The sequence below is a fragment of the Guillardia theta genome, assembly GCF_000315625.1.
Source record: "Guillardia theta CCMP2712 unplaced genomic scaffold GUITHscaffold_134, whole genome shotgun sequence".
In the NCBI taxonomy this organism is placed as follows: Eukaryota; class Cryptophyceae; order Pyrenomonadales; family Geminigeraceae; genus Guillardia; species Guillardia theta.
This window is the reverse complement of record NW_005434540.1, coordinates 78,214-97,744: the sequence shown is the minus strand read 5'-3', so window position 1 is coordinate 97,744 and position 19,531 is coordinate 78,214. Positions and strand designations below refer to the sequence as shown.

Sequence of the window (19,531 nt, the reverse complement as noted above, 5' to 3'; positions counted from 1 at the left end):
AGGAGGAGGAGGAGGGGATGAGAAGCTCTGAGGACCTGCAGGTATCGACATTGCCGGCAGCAGCAGCCCAGAAGGCAGCTCCGCATCCGAAGTTGTTGAGGCTGTGAATGTCGACGCCTTTGGTGGAGGAGAGGAGCTCCAGCACTTCGAGGTCACCCCCGTAGATGGCCTGCAAAGGAAGTGAGGAGGAGCAGGACAGGGAGAGAGAGGCAGGAGCTGCACAGACCGAGCAGAGGAGCAGGTACAGGGGCAAGTGAACAAGCAGGAGTTAGTGGAGGAGTAACAGGAGCAGCAGGACCAGGAGCAGGAGCAGGCGAAGGCGAAGGCGCAAGAGGAGCAGAGGGCAGACGGTTGGATCCATCCTTCATACCCAGTCGAAGGCCTTGGATCCATCCTTCATCTCGTGAGCTGGATCAGCCCCTGTCCTGTGCAAGCGACAAGTCATGTCAAGTTCGACGTTAAGGTAAGGTATCACTCAAGCAGCAGCCACTCAACGACTTGTCTGTGGCCGTTCTTGGCAGCCCACATGAGAGCAGTCCGCCCGTCCTTGTTCTCCTCCTCCACGTCCATCTTGCACTCTACGACGAGCCATTTCTGCCATCGCTGAGTTCAGCAGACCTCCAGCAGCGAGCCTCTTTTCAGCTCACCGCAACATGAAGAGCTCCAGAGCCGCAGGACCACCTGGAGGTGAAGGTGAGCTCAAGGCGGGGCAGGAGAGGGGAGACATGAGCGCTGTGTTGCCGTGCTTGTCAACTGCATGCACAGGATCCCAGCCGGTAGCTCGGAGCTTGAGGAGCGAGTCCAAATCGCCTTGCGAGCATGCAGAGAGTCCTCCGATTGGCTTTGGGACGCTTCCTGGCTCCCTCCGATCTCGTTCTAGGATGTGACATGCGGTAGAAGAAGAGGAGCTCTGCGAGTCTTTGCTCTGACCCCCCACTCCCCTCTTGTCGCCCTGCTCCTTGCGCAGGGAGATCGCCATTCTGGCAAGATCATCTACTGACAACATGTCTAAAGGAGAGACATGTCAGAACGCGAGAAATTGAGCAAGGAAGTAGACAGAGAAGACGAGGACGAGGACGAGGAAGGCAGAGAAGGAGGACGAGGAAGGAGATGGGGAGGATGGGGGTAAGGAGGGTATGGCAAGGACACAGGCTCATAAGGTGACAACAACGGTGACGTCATCACCAAAGTTTGGCAGCAGCTGCAGTGATATTCCCAGCCGGGCAGACTTGGCGATGACGGTCACGCCAATCAGCGAGTCTCCCCCGTACTCCATGAACGGCACGTTCGTCTCCACCTGCTCCACTCCCAGCACCTGCCCCAGCTGCTCGTGACAAGGGGTCCCACACACAAGGCGCTCACCTCCGACCAGACGGCCTTCAGTTTCTCTGCCACCTGCCGCTCCTTCTTCGGCCTGCGCTGGTGGTACCAGCTGGCATCCTTGTCAGCTGCTGGAGGATCGGGAGGCCTGTGCCGGTTCTCCATGTTGTTGCCCGAGCTCGTTTGCTCCCTCAGCTTCCTTGACTTTTTTTTCATGTCAGCCACCGACTGCAGTATGCTCTCTGGATCCATCAGACCTCCTCTCGACATCTCCCACACAAGCTCAGCTCGGGCAAGAGCTGAGCTATCGACCTCTGTACCCTCCTCTCCATGGCTGGATGTCGAAACTTCAGAAGCTGACAGTGCGTAAGTCATGCGGGAGCAGTCGAAGTGGAGGGAGAGGAGGCCGCAGACAGGAAAGGAAAACGCCTCCTCCGCCAAAGACCCTCCGCTCTCATTCATCGCCCACTCGAGGAAGTGGCCGACAAGTTTGTTGCGATCGTTCGATCGGAATTTGACTGTCACACAAGGACCTCCTGCTGCCCCTGCCCCTGCCCCTGCCCCTGCCCCTGCCCCTGCCCCTGCCCCTGCCCCTGCCCCTGCCCCTGCCCCTGCCCCTGCAAACTCGGCGGCACATGTCAACATCGCATGCTCGACCCCTCGGCCGAGAGCCCGACAGCTCATGGCGAAAATGTCGACGACCACCTGGCGATCAGCAGAGTTTGCGCCCTGGGCCTCCAGCTCATCATCAGCTGAAGGATGATCAAACCTCATGCCTCCGGCATCCTCCAGCCATCGGATCGAGAAGGAGCGGTTGTCGCGCATCATGACCACTCCGATCACCCCGTAGTCGCCAAAGTTGTCACTGAGGGAGACCTTCCTGACCTGTCCACCATGCTCCATGTACCTCAAGATGTCGCCCGAGGACACGAACTTCTTGAACGCGTTGAACTGGTTGGTCCTCTCACTCAACTGAGACAGTCTGCCAACATCCTCCTCCCCCGCGGGCTCTACCAAGATCCTGGTACCCAGTGACTTGAGGTACTCGTCCGTCGTCGCACTGGTCTGCCTCGCCTCCCCCGGCTCTTCTCCTCCTGGTACCTCCTCACTCGCTCTCGGTCCTCCTTCGTCACCGCTGACTCGAACCTCTCGTCAAGGATCCAGGCCGCTCGCATCCTCATCCCGAACTCCTCAGGGTCCTCGGGCACGTGCCAAGTCAGCACCTGGGGGAGGTCCTGGCGAACGCGCAGGCACTCGGACGGGTTGTCGTCGAGGAAGGCGAAGGAGTCAAGGCCAATGTTGAGATCAGCCGCGAGCTGACGGATGCCGGAGGTCTTGGGTTCCTCGTTGACGTACCAGGAGGCGACATGATTCCATTTCAAAGCCATCTCTTCCTCCCTCACGCTGAAGACCCTCCGGACGTCCTCGAACTTGTTCCTGGAGCACAAGCACACCAGCGTTCCTCTCTCTGCGAGACCAGCCAGCTTCCTTTGCAGCATCAAGAACCTCTCGGCAAGCGCCACCTGCTCTGCTCCTACCTCTCCCACCGCGTTCCCCCATAGGGTGTCGTCACAATCCACCGCGATCGCCTTGACTGGAGGGAGGAGGAGGCGATGCACGCGCCTGGCGAGGCAAGCAGACATGGTCGCAAGCATCTCCTCGGAGAAGGGAACCTGTCCCACTTTTCTTGCCACCTCGTCGAAGGCTTCACGATCTCCCATGAATTCTCGGAGCTCAGCAGGCAGGACACACTCGAAGCCGCTAGAGTTGGCCGACCGCTGGAGCTTCTCGAGGAAGGAGAGGAAGAGTTGCTGGACCCGAGGATCTTCTTCCTGCCAGGGCCCCACTATCACTACCAGCCCTCGTGCCGGCAGATGTCGCCATGCTCCCGAGGATATCGCCTCGAGGAAAAGGTTCAACTTCCCTTCTAACGCCAGCGGGTCGGAATGCGAGAGCCAGTCGGGGAGATGCAGGAGCGCCACGTTGAGGGTGCCATGAGCAAAGGCATCGGGCACGAAAAGCTCCCTTATCACGAGATCATATCCTGCTTCTTGTAAGCCCCCACACAGTCCCATCCTCTTCAACCAGAACGTGATCGAGTCCTTCAGGACACTGGAGATGGTGAAAGAGGCAGCAACCCCTAGCTCGATCTTGTTCATCTTCCCTCTTCTCTGCCTCTACCGCTCTCCCCCTCCTCTCTCCCTCCTCCTCCTACCTGTATGCCTGCTCCCTACCTCGGCTCCATTCCACGCACATTCGGCCCCCACCCCTCATCCCCACTCGTGCCACTGCGATCCGATGAAGAAGAGGGAAGATGAACAAGATCGAGCTAGGGGTTGCTGCCTCTTTCACCATCTCCAGTGTCCTGAAGGACTCGATCACGTTCTGGTTGAAGAGGATGGGACTGTGTGGGGGCTTACAAGAAGCAGGATATGATCTCGTGATAAGGGAGCTTTTCGTGCCCGATGCCTTTGCTCATGGCACCCTCAACGTGGCGCTCCTGCATCTCCCCGACTGGCTCTCGCATTCCGACCCGCTAGCGTTAGAAGGGAAGTTGAACCTTTTCCTCGCGCAGATGCGGACGCAGATGCCGCAGTGCGGACGATGCGGCGGATCCAGATGCGGATCCAGATGCGGATCCAGTGATGCGGATCCCTCAGATGATCCCTCAGATCTGACACGGTCAGTACACGGTCAGTGCTAGACCGGCAGTGCCAGACACCTTCATCCCGGGCCCTGGGCTGGATTCCAGTAGAGTCCTGCCAGGAGAGTCTTGCGGAGCAGAACAGCGTGTGCGCGGATCCTCGGAGTCCCGGCTGCTCGGAGTCCTGCTCGGAGAGAGTCTGCCCTGGAGTCTGCCGGGATCATCGCAGGGATCATCTCAGAGGGCAGTGACCGCACCGTGTACTGGAAACTTGAGGTTGAGGGTGATGATTCGGTCAATGAGGGCGATGACATGCTCAAGGTCCTGAGTATGTGCCAGGGAAGTATGCAGCTGCTGCAGGCGTCTTTTCCATGCGCTTTGTGCTGGTAACATGGATGAGCATCAAAGAACAGGGGAATGTGGTCAGGCAGCATGCGAACAAATACCATCTGCCGCCACGCAAGCCGCTCAAGCCGCAGAGGCCTTTGGAGCGTCAGAGCTTCAGGCAGTACCCCAGGCTCAAAATGCTGCCCTTTCACGTCGAGAACTGCCAAGATTGGAGGATTCAGAACAATTAAGACGCGATTTGGAAGATATTTTGAACAACAATCTAGCTGACAGTACACGGAAAATGTATCACGGGCATATGACTCATTTCATTGAGTTTTTGTATGCAAGAGACGATGACTTCGGTCTGATCACGGCTGCGCTGAAAGAGGACATTGAAGCTGAAGAAGGCCGCAAAACGGCTGATAACCTTCCCTCGTTGCCATACTTACATCAGATACTGACACAGAGGAATCCAATTCCTATCGACATGGTCAAATTCACTGGAGAACATTTCATGTTTTGGATAACTCATCTTTTGAGGCAGAAGCCGGACCTTGCCTTTGCAACGTGTGGTACCTATCGATCTGCTTTGATGTATCTTCTTCATCTGTACCGGGTACCAGAACTCAAATTTACCGAGGTTCAGAGTGAGTTGAGTAGAAGTTTTGTGGAGCTCAAGGAAAAGTGCAACCGAAAACCAGCGAGGAACCGCAGTGTAGAAGTCACGATGGGGAAAGATCCTCTTCCTTTTGCCGTGTATCAAGTGTTAGGAACAGTAATGCTTGCCAAAGCTGAACGGGAATTCATTTGGGGAAGAACGTTTATGGTGCTGAGCTGGAATCTGATGTCTCGATCAAGCAATACTGCTGCGCTGATGTATAATCATCTTGATTTTGCAAACGATGCTTTTCAATTCTATATCAACCATCAGAACAACGATCAAGCAGGGGAACGTGCTAGGTGATACACTGAATATTCCAGCAATTGTGTTGCTTACTACCGTACTTGCCGATTCCAGGGATCCCAAACACGTTTATGCCAACACGTGCAATCCAGCCATCTGCCCCATTTTAGCACTAGGTGGGCGATGATCTAAGTTTCAATGTCTAACCTGAATAATTCTTTGCCCCAAGGAATTTACTGGCTGATGTTTCCTCCCAACCATCCCACGTCAGGAGGACGTTTATTCCCTGGCTCGAATCAGTACGAGCGGTTTAAAAAACTGTTCAGTCAACGGCTGTTGCGTGATTCTGAAGTCCTGGAGGCGTTGGAAAACAATGCGCTACACGTAGGAGACTTGGGTATAATTCTGCATTCCAACTGTATCCCTGTCCAGTAATGCACATTTGACAGGAACACATAGTATCAGGAAGGGATCAGCAACGTATACTGCGTCTGGAACCACTTTTGGACCCAGCATCACTGCAATTTGCCAGAGAGCAGGGTGGAAGATGGGTATCATTCAGGACACGCACTTGAGGTATGAAAGGGCTGGAGATCAGCAAGTAAGTTTTCAACGGCATTGTCTAAGGCTGACGATACGGTGACTGTCTCCGTTGCCAGGTTGGAAGAACCTGTTGTGGATTACCCACGGACAGGCCTGAATTCGCGGCTCTGCCACCGATGTTCTGGTGTGAAAATCGTGAAGGCAGGGAGGCAATCAACGAGGTCATGGACCAAGTATATCCACATGTTCGGGAAAACGCAAGACTGAGGACGCTTGTCGAACAATCTCTAGCATCTGTGGTTTATCACGAAACGTTTCTTCGGAAAGTCATGCCACGGAATCACCCCCTGTTTCGGACAGAATTATTCATACACCAAGGATACTTGGATACATTGAAGAAATGGGTAACAACTGAAGCGCACGGGAGAGTACCAACTGGAATCACTCCGCATACATCCATTATGCAGGACTTGGCAGAATTGAAAGGCCAAGTTATGGAAATGAAGAATTTGATGATGACAATGGCAGGAGGACGCGGTGCCACGGATGGTATTCATCCGTCCGCAGGTCAGTGGGGAGGGCCGCCAGGGGCCGTGGCGTCTGAGATGACAGTGACAGCAACAGGCAACAACAGCCGTGATAGTAGGGTGAATGCAGTGACGGTCAGTGGAGACTTTGTTCAGAATGTTCTAGATTCGCAAAGTCGGATGTTGCATTCGCAAAGTCGTTTACTTGAAGCTCAGAATAGATTCAATGAGAAGATGGATACACTTCTGATCAGAACGGAGCAAGGGCGTGTGAGCAATACAGGGATACGGCAGATTCCAGATGAAGCGGGAACCGGGATGCCGTTGCCAAGGAGCATACATGGAGGAAGTGCAATGGACTCAAGATCAGCACACATTAGCCCGGCAAGTGGAAGCTTGGCCGCCATGCCAAGCGGGAGTGGGGGAGGCACTGGAAGCCAAGTGGACGCGTGCAAGTTTGAGTGGGGTGGCAACACAACAAGAAGCATGTACATGATTTATCATTTCGGACACGCAGAGACGAAGCTACCTCCATTCAAGTCCTTGAGAGGTAAAGACTTCCCTACGAAATCTGATGGCAAGAGACATTCAGACCTGAAATTTATGGTGAGAATGATTGATGCCGAAGCCAGCGCTCTGGGTATCTACAAGGCCAACCCCAATCGCAGAGAGGCTGATTTCATATTCGACCATTGCGAAAATTACTTGTTTGAGCAATATCAGAGGGTGACAGGTGCCATTCCGGCACAAGAGGACGTGTCGAACTTCAGTCTCTTATGTTGGTTGACAGTGGTAGCCGTGCTCAGACCAAAGGAGAGAATACGAAAGAGGCGCAGGGTAGATAGAAGCTGTAATGAGAGGTGATGGAGAACATAGGAACTAACTTGCAGTATCGCGATTGTAAACCTTCGTGCGATACCAGATAACGTGAATAAAAAATTGCAGAGTGAGATACGTATCATCACCTCCACATCCTCATCACCATCATCATTACCTCCATATCCTCGTAATCATCTTCATTACCTCCATATCCTCGTAATCATCTTCATCACCTCCATATCCTCGTAATCATCATCATTACCTCCATATCCTCGTAATCATCATCATTACCTCCATATCCTCGTAATCATCATCATTACCTCCACATCCTCGTAATCATCTTCATTACCTCCACATCCTCGTAATCATCATCATTACCTCCACATCCTCGTAATCATCATCATTACCTCCACATCCTCGTAATCATCATCATTACCTCCACATCCATCACCACACCACTACCTCCTCCTCACGTCCTCCTCATCATCATCTTCATCTCCTCCACATCCATCTCCTCCTTCACCACCTCATCCTTCTCTTCCTCCTCCTCCTGCTCATCATCATCATCATCATCATCCGATCATCACCTCCACATCCACCACCTCATCATCATCACAATCTCATGCACATGCCTTATCGTTACCTTGTCTAGAACCAATACATACATATATTCAATACTGGTTCAAAGGAATGATATAAGAACATCATATAGCAACAATCAGTGATTACATGCATGGAAAAGGCGCAGAAGCCGATACGAAGTGCTCATAAACGCCGCCATTTGCGGCCACACACGCAGGGAACAAGGATCAGGACAAAGAGCAGTAGCGCAAGGCTCCTGCGAGGAGGACGGCTAGACCCATGCGAGAGCGATACTGACGAAACAGGCGAGCACGCAAACGATGAAAGCCAGGGTCGGTTAACCTTATTCGCTACGTGCAACTGTTTCTCGCTAAACTCGAGAATCGCATGCCCGTCGGACTCTCTCGCACCCAGCAATGTCTACGTGAAGACAACACAGTCGCCGACATGGAATGTTTCCAATGCCTTGGATTTGATGTCTCGTTCATGGTTTTTGAATAAACCACTTGCAACCCCGCTCTATTTAAACTGCGCTGCCCCCACCCATGCCATCTCCTAGAGCATCATGCCCAGCACCCAAAGACACCCGAAGCGACAGGGCAAGCAGGTCAAGCCTGCCAAACCCACCGCATCCCCATCCGGTGTGCGTTCCGAGGAGATTCCCGACATGGATCACGAAATGCTGGTAAGCATGGCCCTTGAAGACATTGAGATGTGCTTTCTCGCCGCGGCGGTCTTCCACTGCGACGAGCTCATCGAGACCAACACCGTGTGCCTCATACGTGAGACCATCAAGAAAGGTAAAACTGAGGTGGAACGCCTCCGAAAGAAACACAGGGATGATAAGAACAGAAAGATGGCCGCTAAACATCAGATGACCCTCCAGCGGGATATACTCTCCAACCTCGTTGATAACATGATGCAGTCCAAAGCAAAGTATCGATTCTACACCCATATGTTGCAATTCATGAAGGACGTGAGCAAGAGGCCCTCCTCATTGGGCATGTGAAGATGCGTAACCAGGTTGGTTGATTAGGTATCCCATCAGTGAATAAACTACAAAAGGATAAAAACCTTTTTTGGTCTGAGTGGGGATGAGGGCCAGGGTCCCTGGAGGCCCTGGGGAGAGGGCGGGGTGTCTGGGAAATCCTTGGTTGCATCTGTTTTTTTTATGTATTGAATCGATTCAATACATACTATACATACATACTATGTATACTACATACATACATACATACATACATACACTATGTATACTCTATACATACTATGCTCTATACTATACTGTCCGGCGAAACTCATTTAATTCTTTCCGTTATCTTTAAAGAAAATCTGTAACCGTAGAAAAAAAAACTTCTCCTTCCAAAGATCTGTCGGCTCCCCCCCCCTCCCTCTCCCAGGGGACCGGGAGGAGGGAGCCACATCCCCGCTCTGACCATACGGAAGAAAGAGTGTGTGGGTACCCTGTAGTAGGAAGGAGGGGTGGTCTAGGCCCCATGTGAGGGTGGTCTAATCCCCATGGCCCAGGGTGGGAAGAGGGGTCCTCCCGATCCCTTGGATGTGTGGTACAGTAACATGTTCCCCGATCCCATCGTCTGCTGGTCTTGCTCTCACTTCCTCGACGAGAAGTGCCATCGGGATGTGGAGCGCGGTGTGGTTTGCCCGGATTGCACCCACACGGTGTCGGACGACCCTCACCGGAAGAGGAACAAGTGCAACGGCTACGCGTTCCCCGGGAGGCCTCCACCGAGGAGGGGAGGGGACGGATGGATGAACGACCGGCAGGACCGCACGCCTCTGATGAACTACTACAGTCTCTCGGACGGCATCGTGATGTACGTCCACGTGAGTGGCTTCGGGGAGCAGAGGGAGAAGATCCGTGTGATGACCAACGTGAAGTGCCATGTCTGTGGGTGTGTGCACGACGCGTGATGGAATAAAAAGTGTGTTTTGTGTTTCATTTGCTCATGCCTGAGAGGGTAGAAAAGACAGCATGGCCTCTCCCGTCCCAGTAGCGGACATGATCCGTCCAAAGAGGAGGTGTGTGGATGCCGCCAGGGAGCGCGTCCAGTCCATCCTCGAGTGGGAGGAGGCGAGGGAGGATTCCAGGATCTTCCAGGCGGTGGCCACGGAGGTGAACCGGGAGTTCGACCGGGAGGACATGCTGAGGAGGACGGGGAGGCTCACCGTGGCGGATGACGAGGAGGCCCTCCTGGATGCGGAGGAGGGGGAGGCCTGCGAGTCCGAGGATGAGGAGGAGGAAGGCCCTCCCAGCGAGGCCAGCTACGACTCGGATTATTACCCCGGCAAGAGAGGCGGCGGCTTCCTCCGTTATGACGAAGTCGACGACGCCCTCTCTTCCTCCTCCATGGATGAGAGCCTCTCCGATGAGGTGGATGAAGAGGAGGAGGAGGAGGAGGAGGAGGAGGAGGAGGAGGAGGAGGACACGGATACCGAGGACGTGGTGACGGTCGGATCTCCTCAGACCCTGAGCGGGCAGAACACCAGCGGCCTGGGCTCGGCGGGAGGTGGGAGTGCGGCCTCCGCGGAGTCCATGGGGTCCGGGGTGGATTCCCTCGCGTCCTCAAAGCCCGAAATGGAGCAGTTGGTTGAGCAGTTGCCATCGGAGGCGACGGCACAGCCCCCCGCCGAGAACCTGGGCCAGTCTCCGGATGCCGCGTCTTGAGCCTTGACGGGATCCAGCACTTTCGCCACCTCCTTGAGCTTGGGCACCACGTAGCGGTAAGTCGGGCGTGGTTTCTTCTCCGGTCTCGCTGGGAAGATGAGGTGGGCGATCGTCTGGTAGCAGACGGCCAGGGAGATGGACCCCATGGCCGTCAGGAGCACTGGGCCAAGGAAGGATATGAAGGGCATCATGGTGGCTTTGCAGGGTCTTCGTTGAGGGTCGATTTTATAAGTGTGGTTGCACCGAATGAGGATCCGAGGCCCTCCCAGGGAGTGGATGCCCGCCTCCCCTCTCTGACCTGATTCGCCGGATGGATCCCGGCGATCGTCATTTAAAAGTAAAAAAAAGTAAAAAAGAAATGTTTAGTTTATTTCTTTTTAGTTGGGGCAGTGATTTGTAACTAGTGAGACTATGTGCTGTCCTCTGTGTACCTCGGTGCCTTGGGGTTCAGCTTGCTGTAGGCGTGCATGGCGGTGAAGTCGAAGTAGACGAGCAGGTTGTTGATGACGAGCATGAAGTAGACGACGTACTCGAGTATGACCACCGCGGACATGCAGACGGAGGCGAACCCTCCCCTGTTGAGGAGGTAGAGGAAGCAGTAGAGCAGCCCCATGATGGTCGTCATGGAGATGATCGACATGGTGACGAGGGACAGCGTGGGGGCTACCGTGTGTGGGTTTGAGTGGCCGTCCTTGCTGGCCCTTGTGAAGGCCTCCGTGGCGATGAGGAACTGCGCTATGAGGACGGGCAGGATCATGATCACCGCCCCGAGGAGATGGAGGTCCTCCCTGTCCGACCCCTGGTTGTAGAGGACCACGCAGAAGACGCCGATGTAGCTGATGGAGGCGAGCACCTTGCTCACGTCGCGGTTCACCAGCGGCGTCTTCTGGCAGCTGACGATGCCGAGTATGAACCACTGCATGATCCATATGACGACGAGGTAGGAGGCGATGCCGGGCATGTCGGCGAGGTTGTTGCTTATGAACCTCAGGCTGTCGCAGAAGGGTAGGTTGTCGTTGGAGAAACCCGGGCCCGAGAGCATGAGGATGAAGAAGAATCCGACCTGCTGGAAGAAGTTGACCACCGCCAGCAGTGTCCACACCATCAGCTCGTTCCACTTCACCATCGACCACTCCTCGTCCTCGACCTCTCCCATCTATGGTGGAATGTTCTACCGGAGGTTTATATCCGGAGATCCTGCACGAGAGAGGGAGAGAGTGGGGGAGATGCGGACCCCCGCAGGATTTTTTTTTGGGGGGAAAGTGCTTATAAGGAAGCGGGGGCGCGGGAGAGGCCCCACCCGTTGCCCATGCCACGCAAGAGCAATACCGAGATCCGTGAGAACTCTGACAGCATTCCCGTTGGGGAGGATGCGGACGTTCCTATGTATGGAAGTCCAGAGCCCGATGCGGGCGTCTGTAAGCAATCCCCGACGGTGATCAACACAGAGCTCCTCCCTAGGGAGGTCCTGTTGAACCCGAACAACCTCTGGCTGGAGAGGTATCCGCTCCCGGCGCTGGACCAGCGCACGCTGAACCTCTCCACCGTGGTCGCCATCACCGTGGATACCGTGTACTGCACCCAGAAGAGCTTCATGACCGAGAAGGCCGATCGCGAGATGCGGTACGGCAAGGAGATCAAGGCCATCCCGAGCGGTTTTGCGGTGATCGCCCCTCTCAGCGCCGGCTGGGCCAAGGCCCCGCTGGAGGATCGCCCCGGGAAGGACGCGAGGTTCATCGCGGACATGAGTGTCTGTGCGGAGACGGGGGCCCGGGAGCTGCTCATCCGCTCCTTTGAGAAGCACGAGAGCAACCCGCAGTACAAGGGCCCCGTGAGGGACGACCTGGCGACTCTGATCCGGCAGGGGGCGACGCTGAGGATGTCGACGACGATGAAGACCTTCGAGTTCGAGAAGAAGAATGCCAAGCAGCAGGGCTACAAGCCCCTCTTCCCGGCGAACATGGAGATGATCACTCCCTTCACTCTGGTGGAGCTGACGCTGAAGCCCAACCACGCGGGGAGGAATGAGGGAGGTGACCTGGTGCAGATCAAGCAGATCCGCGTCTTGCCGTTGACGTTGCACTCCTTCGTCGATGCGATGGAGAAGTTCCCCAACACCTTCGACGCGCAGAAGGTGGTGACGGATCACTGCAAGACTTTTGCCCCCGAGGGTAGCGCCCCCTGCTCGGTGTGGTTCTTCGGTGCCGGCGGCGAGTGTGCGTTTCTGGACAACGTCTCCCCGCTGATGCAGGCGGTGAGGCCGGACGTGTCCCGCGAGCACTGCATGGTTCAGCTGGTGAACGTGTGTGTGGAGACGGCCTCGAGCCCCATCACCCTGGATACGGTGGATGTGTCCGAGAGCCTGTTGCTGAGGTATACCAACTGCAAGGACGTGGAGTGCGCGTGCCGGTTCCTGGAGCTCGCGGCCTGCTGCCAGGCGGTGAGGTTGTTCGTCGTGAGGAACAACGGGAACATGAGGGGGGATGACAACGGGGTGATCGAGGGCCTCTCGAAGTACCGTGGCATCCCCGTTATCGACTTCTACAAGATGCTGCAGATCGACCCGTCCCGTGGGATGGAGGATCCGGTGCTGGCTTTCATGTCCCGTGTGGGGAGGATGGAAGGCACTGCCCCCGTGTCCCAGGACCTTCCGGGTGACGCGAGGGTAAGTTACGATCCCTGCACCTTCATGCTGAGCATCAACACGAATCACTTCTACGTGTTCGAGGCGGACGGCGTGGAGATGAAGCGGATGATCGTCATCCGTGTGGATCTCCGCGTGAGAGACAAGAAGGATGCCGAGGATCATGAGGAGGGGGTGTCTGTGGATTTCCAGCCTTACCACCGTGCGTTCAGGCTCAGGAAGTGCTGCCGTGTCCATATCGACCTCGGACCGAAGCTCGATTCGGAGGGCCGTTTCATCTCCAACGTCGAGGAGAAGGACTACCTCTGCATGCTGCTCAATATCGCCTCTGCCAGGCCCCGCGCCTTCGGTGGGAGTGCGGTGGATGCCCCGAGGGAGCTGAAGAAGCGCGCCGCCCCTTCCGGGTGTGACGGGTTCGATAGCGACTAGGAATCGGCAGGCAGTCTGAGTGTGATAGAGTGTTTATTTACCTTAGAAATAAACCTTTCTTAATTTATCACCAGTATGGTAGATCGTTAGGGACCTGTGTTCGGTGTCCCTGCGGGCGCGGTGGGCTGGCCGCACGCCTAGTTTGGGGTTTGTCCGTGTCCATGGCCGTGGCGCTGGCCTGCTGCTTCTCTTTGGCCTTCTCCTCTTTCCTTGCCTTGGAGTGGATCTCGCGGGGGATGCTTCTTCCCTTGTCGAAATGCTCCTGGATTTGCTTGAGCCTGTTGTGAAGTGCTTCGTATACAACCTTCCGTCCTTGGGTTTCTTCGTCCTGCTGCATGGTGTTTCCGTTACCGTCCTTGTCGGGTGCATGGTGGTATATCTTTATCTTGCGTTTGACGATGTTATCCAGGGTATATCTCACGTTCTCCGGGTTCTCGACGAGATGCAGGTCTTGCATGATCTTGAAATTCTGGTCTAACCTTTTCTGTAGAGCTTTGTTGGTTTCAATGAAGTCATCAAGCAGCTTTTGATCGTGCGGACTGGACTTGCCCGCCTTTTTCGAACTGATGATATTGTTGATCTCAAGCTGGTTGTTGCTCATCGTGCGGAAGGCCTCGAAGATGCGCTCGTACATGGAGCTCGAAGAGGAGTGCGAGTTGTGGTACCATGCGTTGCCTGGGAACCCGAGCTGGTGGATGATGCTGTGGTCCTCATCACTTTCGTTGTATAGAAACCACACTTCCTTTCCTTGGTCTGAGATGTCGATGATCTCCCATTCGCCAGGGATGGCCCGGTATACAGTCTTCGTAACTTTCACTACATTCCCGTTTGTGTCATGGACATCCGTTTCGTGTATTTCCGGAGTTAATTTGTGCTTGATGATGAACTGACCGCTCTTGTCTTTCTTTTCTCTGACGGCTTTCTTGAATCTGGTCATGGTCTCTCCATGGGTGTCATTCCCCATCACTGCATCCCCGTCCCTGCCCTCGACGATCTCGTAATCAGCTGTCATTGCTCTCTCCGCAAAGAAGTGTTCGTACACATTGGTTTGGATGACTTTCATGCCTACGTTCACATACCACATGTCGGGCTTCACGAGTCTTTAATCAGGTGTAGGGTAAGCATCTTAAATACACTCGTTGCGACGATTCGGCGGTCATCAGCGGGAGGTTTTCTTGCCCTTGGCCTTGGTGTTCTGGTTACTGCCCGTCTTTTTCTTTCGGTTGTGGCCCTTTCTTGCCTGGGCCAGAAATTCGGCCATGGTTTTGAGTCTGGTCTTCTCGGCGATGGGTCGTGTGCCTTTCATATTTCTCGCTTCCTCGCATCTAACGATGTGCAGCTCTATCCTCTTGATGGCATCTTCCAGTGACTTCTTGCGCTTGGGGTCGGTTGTTTCTTGCATGTATGTCCTCTTCATGTTGATCGTGGCTCTGAGGGCTGCTATGCGCTTCTCTGTCATCTGGTACCTGTGTATGATCTTGGCCTTGAGTGTTTTTAACTGTTGTTTATGTTCTCTTATTCTTTGGATGCGGTCTTGCGCCGTCAGCTGCTTTTTCATCTTCGCACCTAGGAAGTTGTTGAAGATCTCCTGTGCACCGCTGTGGAAGGCCAGGGAGGGGTCGAAGCCGGCGAACATGAATTCGCTTGGGTCGATATCGGGCTCTTCATCCCTCAACATCTTCATGAGCACCGCGTGGGCCACCATCATGTTGTAGGTGCTGATGGAGTCGTGCTTGAGCATACCCTCGTCGCTGGTGGTCTGCTTGGTGGAGTGCTGGTACCAGACGGCGTGTTCTGTCATGAGCATCATCCTGCCGACGATGGTCTCCTGACTGCTTGGGTTCCTGAAGTCAAACAGTGGCCGCGATGTGTCGTCGGATAGAACGTTGGAGTCTGGTTCTTCGTTTGACGCCGTGTATATTGCGTTGTTCATCTTCTTGATCAATTCTCTGCTGGGTCTCGTAGGTGTCTTGTATTCCTGTTTTTGGCGTCTTCGAGCTTCATTCCCGCCAGGTGTTCGCTCAAGTCCTTGACTTCCTTTTTCTTCATATCATCCACCGTCTTCTGGATCTCCTTGAATCGATTTTTCAATTCCTCTACGTATTTGGGGTTGCCCTCCTTGATGAACGACTTGCCCGCTTCTTTGATGAACCACATGTGCTCTGTTTCCTTGGTTTATCTTGATGGGACCGCGCTGCAGGGTGTCTTAAATACACGGTGTGTTGGATTGCTTCGTTTTTTTGACTCGATCGCTGCCGGGGGCGGGGGTGTGGAAGGCGGTTTCGGCATGGCGCCATGAAGGAGGTCGACCTTGTGAGGAACCGGCTGGTGGTGGCGGGGAAGGGGTGGGAGTACGAGCGGAGCCCGTGCTGCAAGGACATGATCCACCACCTGGTGAGGAGGGAGTGCTACTGCAGCTGGTTCCAGCCGGTGGACGGCGGTGTGAAGGACCAGTTCCCGGCGATCCGGATCGGGGACCTGTACTACACGCTGAGCCTGAGGATCCAGAAGGCGATGTTCCGGCACGTGAGGCTGACGAAGGACTTCAAGAACCTCGAGCGCCTCCCCGATGGGCAGGTGAAGCTGAGGATCCCCACTCAGCTGCTGGTGGAGAAGAAGCGGACCGCTACGAGGTTTACGGTGAGGCGGGGGCTGGGTGTATTTACATGTGACGGTTTCGTGGCGGTTATAGGTGATGCGGTCCAAGGCGATGGCGACCAAGCCCTCGGCCAAGCGTCTGAGGTTCGACCGCAGGGGGGAGGGGTCGGACGTGATGGACCTGTCGGACATCATCAACGGCATCCTCGGTCCCGCGAGCGAGGATGCGAGGCCGAGCTTCACGGTGTTCTCCCTGAGCGAGGAGGAGACGGCGGAGCACATCATGCAGAACCTCTTCAAGGAGTGCCCCAGCCTGACGGAGGACAAGATGAAGTTCATGAGGAGCATGGGTTTGATGTACGAGAAGATTCATAGCGGCTCTGTTTGATTATGTATATTATACACGTGGTGATCTAGCTATAGCGCTGCAGCAACTGCGAGCTGAGGCGGTTGGGGTCGTTGATGATGCCTCCGACGCTGACCCTGTGCGCTGCCGCTGGGGGGTGGTGTCCGGCGGACCTCTTCTTCCCCTTGCTCAGCCTTGCGTGGAGCTCCTTGGCCTTGGACTTGATCGCCTCCATCAGGTCTCCGTCGATCATGTCCACGGCGTGGGGGTTGGCGAAGAGGAAGTGGATCGCCTCGTGGTCGTCGTCGAGGTCCCAGTCGCTCTCGAGTTGTGGCTGCATGGGCACGGGCTCGGGCTGGGCGGGGGCTTGCATGTAGGGCGCCCCGTAGTAGTAGTAGTAGGGCTGGGGCTGGGGCTGGGGTGGGTAATACGCTTGCATGCCTTGCTCCTCTGCCCCGCGGGCCGACGGCGGTGCTTATATCCTTGTTACAGGCCTTGGGATTTGGTGCCTCGGGTTCTGGTTGAAGATGGTGAGAAAGGGTGAGGAGATGCCCTCCACGGCCCCGGGTGGGGGTGGCGGGTAGGCGTAGGGGGCGTGGTGGGCTGGTATGAGGAGGACGCCCCCGTCGGGTACGATGAACTCTGGAGGAGGCCCACGCTGCTGTGGGATGTGGTTGGGGTCTTGCATCTCTTGTGGCTGCTGCGGCATGTACGCCTCCGGATCTGGGCGCGGGCCGTATGTCTCCTGGTTGGGTGGCGGCGGTAGGTACCCCGGCGGTGGGGGTGCCGGGCCGTACTCCTGTGGGACCTCGGGTGGGGGCCCGGGAGGAGGGGGGGCGATCATCTGCTCCGGGGGAGGCATGGGATGCACTGGCTGGGAGGGGCCGGCCTGGGCGGGTGCGGGTTGCCTGCCCCATGCCCGCCTTGCCCGATTCGCGGCGGCTCGTCCCTTCTCGTACGCCGCCTTCCCGGCTTCCGTCGCCCTCTTCTTGACGTCTTTCCAGAATTTCCACGCCTTGCTCTCGTTGAGCCTGATCCTGCTCTCCATCCTGTCGCTGATGGCCCCGAGCTCGTGCCACTCGAGGTCGGTGATGAGGTGTGGGTTCTGCATCATGAACATCTGGAAGTCTAGGATGTCGTAGGCCTTCTGCAGAGACATGGGGGCGATCGTGTTATCCCTGAGCAGCGGGTCCTGGTTGAGCTGCAGGGGAGGGTGTGAGCACATGTAGGGGCGGGGGTATGGATAGACGAGGTTGTCCTCTGTCATGCTCTGGGAGGGGGGGCGTGGGGTCTATTCTTAAATGCCATTCATTCCCGTTAAAGATACCGATCAGGTCACTACCGACTTGTTCCAGAACTCGGTGTAGCTCACGGTGATGAAGACGGTGAAGCTGAGGAGGTTGAGCATGAGCTGCTTGATGGCGGTGACGTTGTGGAGCTTCAGCTGCTGCATGTCATTCCAGATGTCCGGGGCCATGTAGATCAGGAAGAGGAATCCCATAAAGTAGATCCAGTTGTACATGGCGAGGTAGTTGTAGTGGTTGACGTCGCTGCTGGGGGTGGCCGTGAACACCAGTGCAAGCAGGATGAAGATCTGGGTAACCGTGATGATGTTTTTGTAGCCCTGGTAGAAGCTGTTGAGGGTCTCCCCGATGGTATTTAGCTTTTCTTGCCTCGTGCTGTCGGTCGTGGAGACGGTTTTCGCGTATGCTTTCGTGAAACTGGCCACCCTGGTCCAGTGGCAGGTCACCCAGTTGCTTGCCGTGGCGAAGATGAGGAGGAGGAAGACCAGGATGACGTTGAACATGATGATATCGAAGTCCGTCCATTGCCTCATGATGCATACGGCGACGGTAAGGGCCACCACCGCCGGGATGGAGATGACGTCCGTCCAGAGCTGCTCGATCTGCCCCTGGGCGTTGAGGATGTCGGAGTTCTTGTAGGTGATCTCATGTTCTTCTCGGATGAACTTGATACCGGCATCCACCTCATTCCTGGCGAACCTCTCCACGATGCGTGCGATATTATCGGAGGACCCGCCGTATAAGACGTATGGGGTCACGAAGAGGAGGATGATGGCGCTGCCGATGGCGATGAATATGCCGGCGAGCAGGTCCGCCGGATGCTTTGCGTCGTCGGGCGCTCCCTTGCTCGTGGTCAGCAGTAGGATTGTCATAACGAGAAATATGATAGTGCACATCAATGTCACGAGGATGAGCTTGACGTTGAGGTAGCTTGCAACCTTCTTGATCGTATCGGCGCCAAAGACGACGGTCAAGCTCCCTTGCGGCGCCTGTTCTCTTCTGTCCTTGAGTGCCAGGACGAGGACGTCGTGCATGAAGTTCGCGATGATGATCGAGGAGGAGGCGAGGAGGAGGAAGCCGTAGATGAAGAACATGGTGCGGTACGGCTTGCTGCTGACCTTCATGGTCTGCGGCATGCTCCCCTCGTAGGTGCAGAAGTTGAGCATCTCCTTGACCTCTCCTTTGGTTGGGTTGGTGGCTGATTCGTAGAGCCATCCATCCCCCATGGCGTGGGCGACCTGCGCGATGCAGTTGCAGCCGCCGGGCATGTAGACCGGGTTCGAGGCCGAGACCACCTCCAGCGCCATCTTGTCGGTGCTCTTGGGCACCCTGCCGGTGGTGATGTACTGATCACACAGCGACCAGTACCAGAGGGCCTTGACGTTGTCTTTGATGGTGGAGGATGTGTTGGTGAAGGCCTTCAGTGTGTTCTCCAGCGAACTGTACTCGTCCCAGGGCTCCAGTGAGTAGGAGATGATATTGGAGGGCATCTTGCTGTTCTTGTAGGACCTGCCAAGGGTGACACAGCAAGCGCCGAAGCTGAGCCAGAAGATTATGAGGGCGATGACGGAGTTGATGATCTTTGAGCGGTTGGTGTATGTGAGGAGGGAATAGCCGGTGATGTAATTCCGCGCGCTGTCGTGTGACTGGTCCTTGTAAGGTTTGTCCAGCGTGTGGGTGGGCTGCTGCATGCCTGCATAGAATTGTTTCTTGTTGACAACTACCATGCTATCCTTTGCGTGGCGCGGCCTACATCGTCTTTAATACGATACGTAAGGAATGTTTTGGGGTTGACCGGTTTAGGCGTTGGAATCGCGGCTCCTGGCGGTGCGGGTGACGCCCCATCCCGCGGCCC

At 55.6% G+C, this 19,531-nt stretch overlaps 11 protein-coding genes across 11 annotated transcripts in view; 5 read left to right on the top strand and 6 right to left on the bottom strand.

Annotated features, from left to right (window-relative positions):
• GUITHDRAFT_166092 (hypothetical protein) overlaps nt 1-3,479 on the bottom strand; it is a gene marked incomplete at its 5' end in the record, with an annotated part of 5,001 nt that extends 1,522 nt beyond the window's left edge. Inside the window, 8 exons of the mRNA XM_005821957.1 lie at nt 36-169; nt 371-425; nt 527-594; nt 648-681; nt 726-993; nt 1,186-1,315; nt 1,363-2,341; nt 2,422-3,479. Coding sequence (XP_005822014.1) covers nt 36-169; nt 371-425; nt 527-594; nt 648-681; nt 726-993; nt 1,186-1,315; nt 1,363-2,341; nt 2,422-3,479 — 2,726 coding nt within the window. The remainder of the gene's footprint in view (nt 1-35; nt 170-370; nt 426-526; nt 595-647; nt 682-725; nt 994-1,185; nt 1,316-1,362; nt 2,342-2,421) is intronic.
• A 155-nt stretch (nt 3,480-3,634) lies between these two features.
• GUITHDRAFT_118781 (hypothetical protein) lies at nt 3,635-4,542 on the top strand (the record flags this gene model as incomplete). Its single annotated transcript, XM_005821956.1, has 3 exons — nt 3,635-4,002; nt 4,105-4,247; nt 4,304-4,542. The coding sequence occupies 3 exons, from the start codon at nt 3,635-3,637 to the stop codon at nt 4,540-4,542; spliced, it is 750 nt and encodes a 249-aa protein (XP_005822013.1).
• A 638-nt stretch (nt 4,543-5,180) lies between these two features.
• Nucleotides 5,181-5,709, top strand: GUITHDRAFT_49183 (hypothetical protein; the record flags this gene model as incomplete). The annotated part of the gene is made up of 4 exons (XM_005821955.1): nt 5,181-5,254; nt 5,313-5,374; nt 5,428-5,595; nt 5,648-5,709. Coding segments are annotated over 4 exons (366 nt in total), but the record flags the coding sequence as incomplete, so codon positions are not given.
• Nucleotides 5,710-8,234: 2,525 nt separating this feature from the next.
• On the top strand, nt 8,235-10,355 carry GUITHDRAFT_118780 (hypothetical protein; the record flags this gene model as incomplete). The annotated part of the gene is made up of 3 exons (XM_005821954.1): nt 8,235-8,645; nt 9,197-9,597; nt 9,653-10,355. 3 exons carry the CDS (start codon nt 8,235-8,237, stop codon nt 10,353-10,355), a joined length of 1,515 nt encoding a protein of 504 aa, XP_005822011.1.
• A 409-nt stretch (nt 10,356-10,764) lies between these two features.
• GUITHDRAFT_146782 (hypothetical protein) lies at nt 10,765-11,511 on the bottom strand (the record flags this gene model as incomplete). The annotated part of the gene is made up of 1 exon (XM_005821953.1): nt 10,765-11,511. One exon carries the CDS (start codon nt 11,509-11,511, stop codon nt 10,765-10,767), a length of 747 nt encoding a protein of 248 aa, XP_005822010.1.
• Nucleotides 11,512-11,664: 153 nt separating this feature from the next.
• GUITHDRAFT_118778 (hypothetical protein) lies at nt 11,665-13,428 on the top strand (the record flags this gene model as incomplete). The annotated part of the gene is made up of 1 exon (XM_005821952.1): nt 11,665-13,428. One exon carries the CDS (start codon nt 11,665-11,667, stop codon nt 13,426-13,428), a length of 1,764 nt encoding a protein of 587 aa, XP_005822009.1.
• A 67-nt stretch (nt 13,429-13,495) lies between these two features.
• GUITHDRAFT_118777 (hypothetical protein) lies at nt 13,496-14,512 on the bottom strand (the record flags this gene model as incomplete). Its single annotated transcript, XM_005821951.1, has 1 exon — nt 13,496-14,512. One exon carries the CDS (start codon nt 14,510-14,512, stop codon nt 13,496-13,498), a length of 1,017 nt encoding a protein of 338 aa, XP_005822008.1.
• Nucleotides 14,513-14,587: 75 nt separating this feature from the next.
• On the bottom strand, nt 14,588-15,585 carry GUITHDRAFT_146779 (hypothetical protein; the record flags this gene model as incomplete). The annotated part of the gene is made up of 2 exons (XM_005821950.1): nt 14,588-15,406; nt 15,487-15,585. 2 exons carry the CDS (start codon nt 15,583-15,585, stop codon nt 14,588-14,590), a joined length of 918 nt encoding a protein of 305 aa, XP_005822007.1.
• Nucleotides 15,586-15,723: 138 nt separating this feature from the next.
• GUITHDRAFT_118775 (hypothetical protein) lies at nt 15,724-16,414 on the top strand (the record flags this gene model as incomplete). The annotated part of the gene is made up of 2 exons (XM_005821949.1): nt 15,724-16,068; nt 16,121-16,414. 2 exons carry the CDS (start codon nt 15,724-15,726, stop codon nt 16,412-16,414), a joined length of 639 nt encoding a protein of 212 aa, XP_005822006.1.
• Nucleotides 16,415-16,439: 25 nt separating this feature from the next.
• On the bottom strand, nt 16,440-16,811 carry GUITHDRAFT_118774 (hypothetical protein; the record flags this gene model as incomplete). Its single annotated transcript, XM_005821948.1, has 1 exon — nt 16,440-16,811. The coding sequence occupies one exon, from the start codon at nt 16,809-16,811 to the stop codon at nt 16,440-16,442; it is 372 nt and encodes a 123-aa protein (XP_005822005.1).
• A 36-nt stretch (nt 16,812-16,847) lies between these two features.
• GUITHDRAFT_118773 (hypothetical protein) lies at nt 16,848-19,403 on the bottom strand (the record flags this gene model as incomplete). The annotated part of the gene is made up of 2 exons (XM_005821947.1): nt 16,848-17,573; nt 17,715-19,403. The coding sequence occupies 2 exons, from the start codon at nt 19,401-19,403 to the stop codon at nt 16,848-16,850; spliced, it is 2,415 nt and encodes an 804-aa protein (XP_005822004.1).
• Between the last annotated feature and the right edge of the window lie 128 nt (nt 19,404-19,531).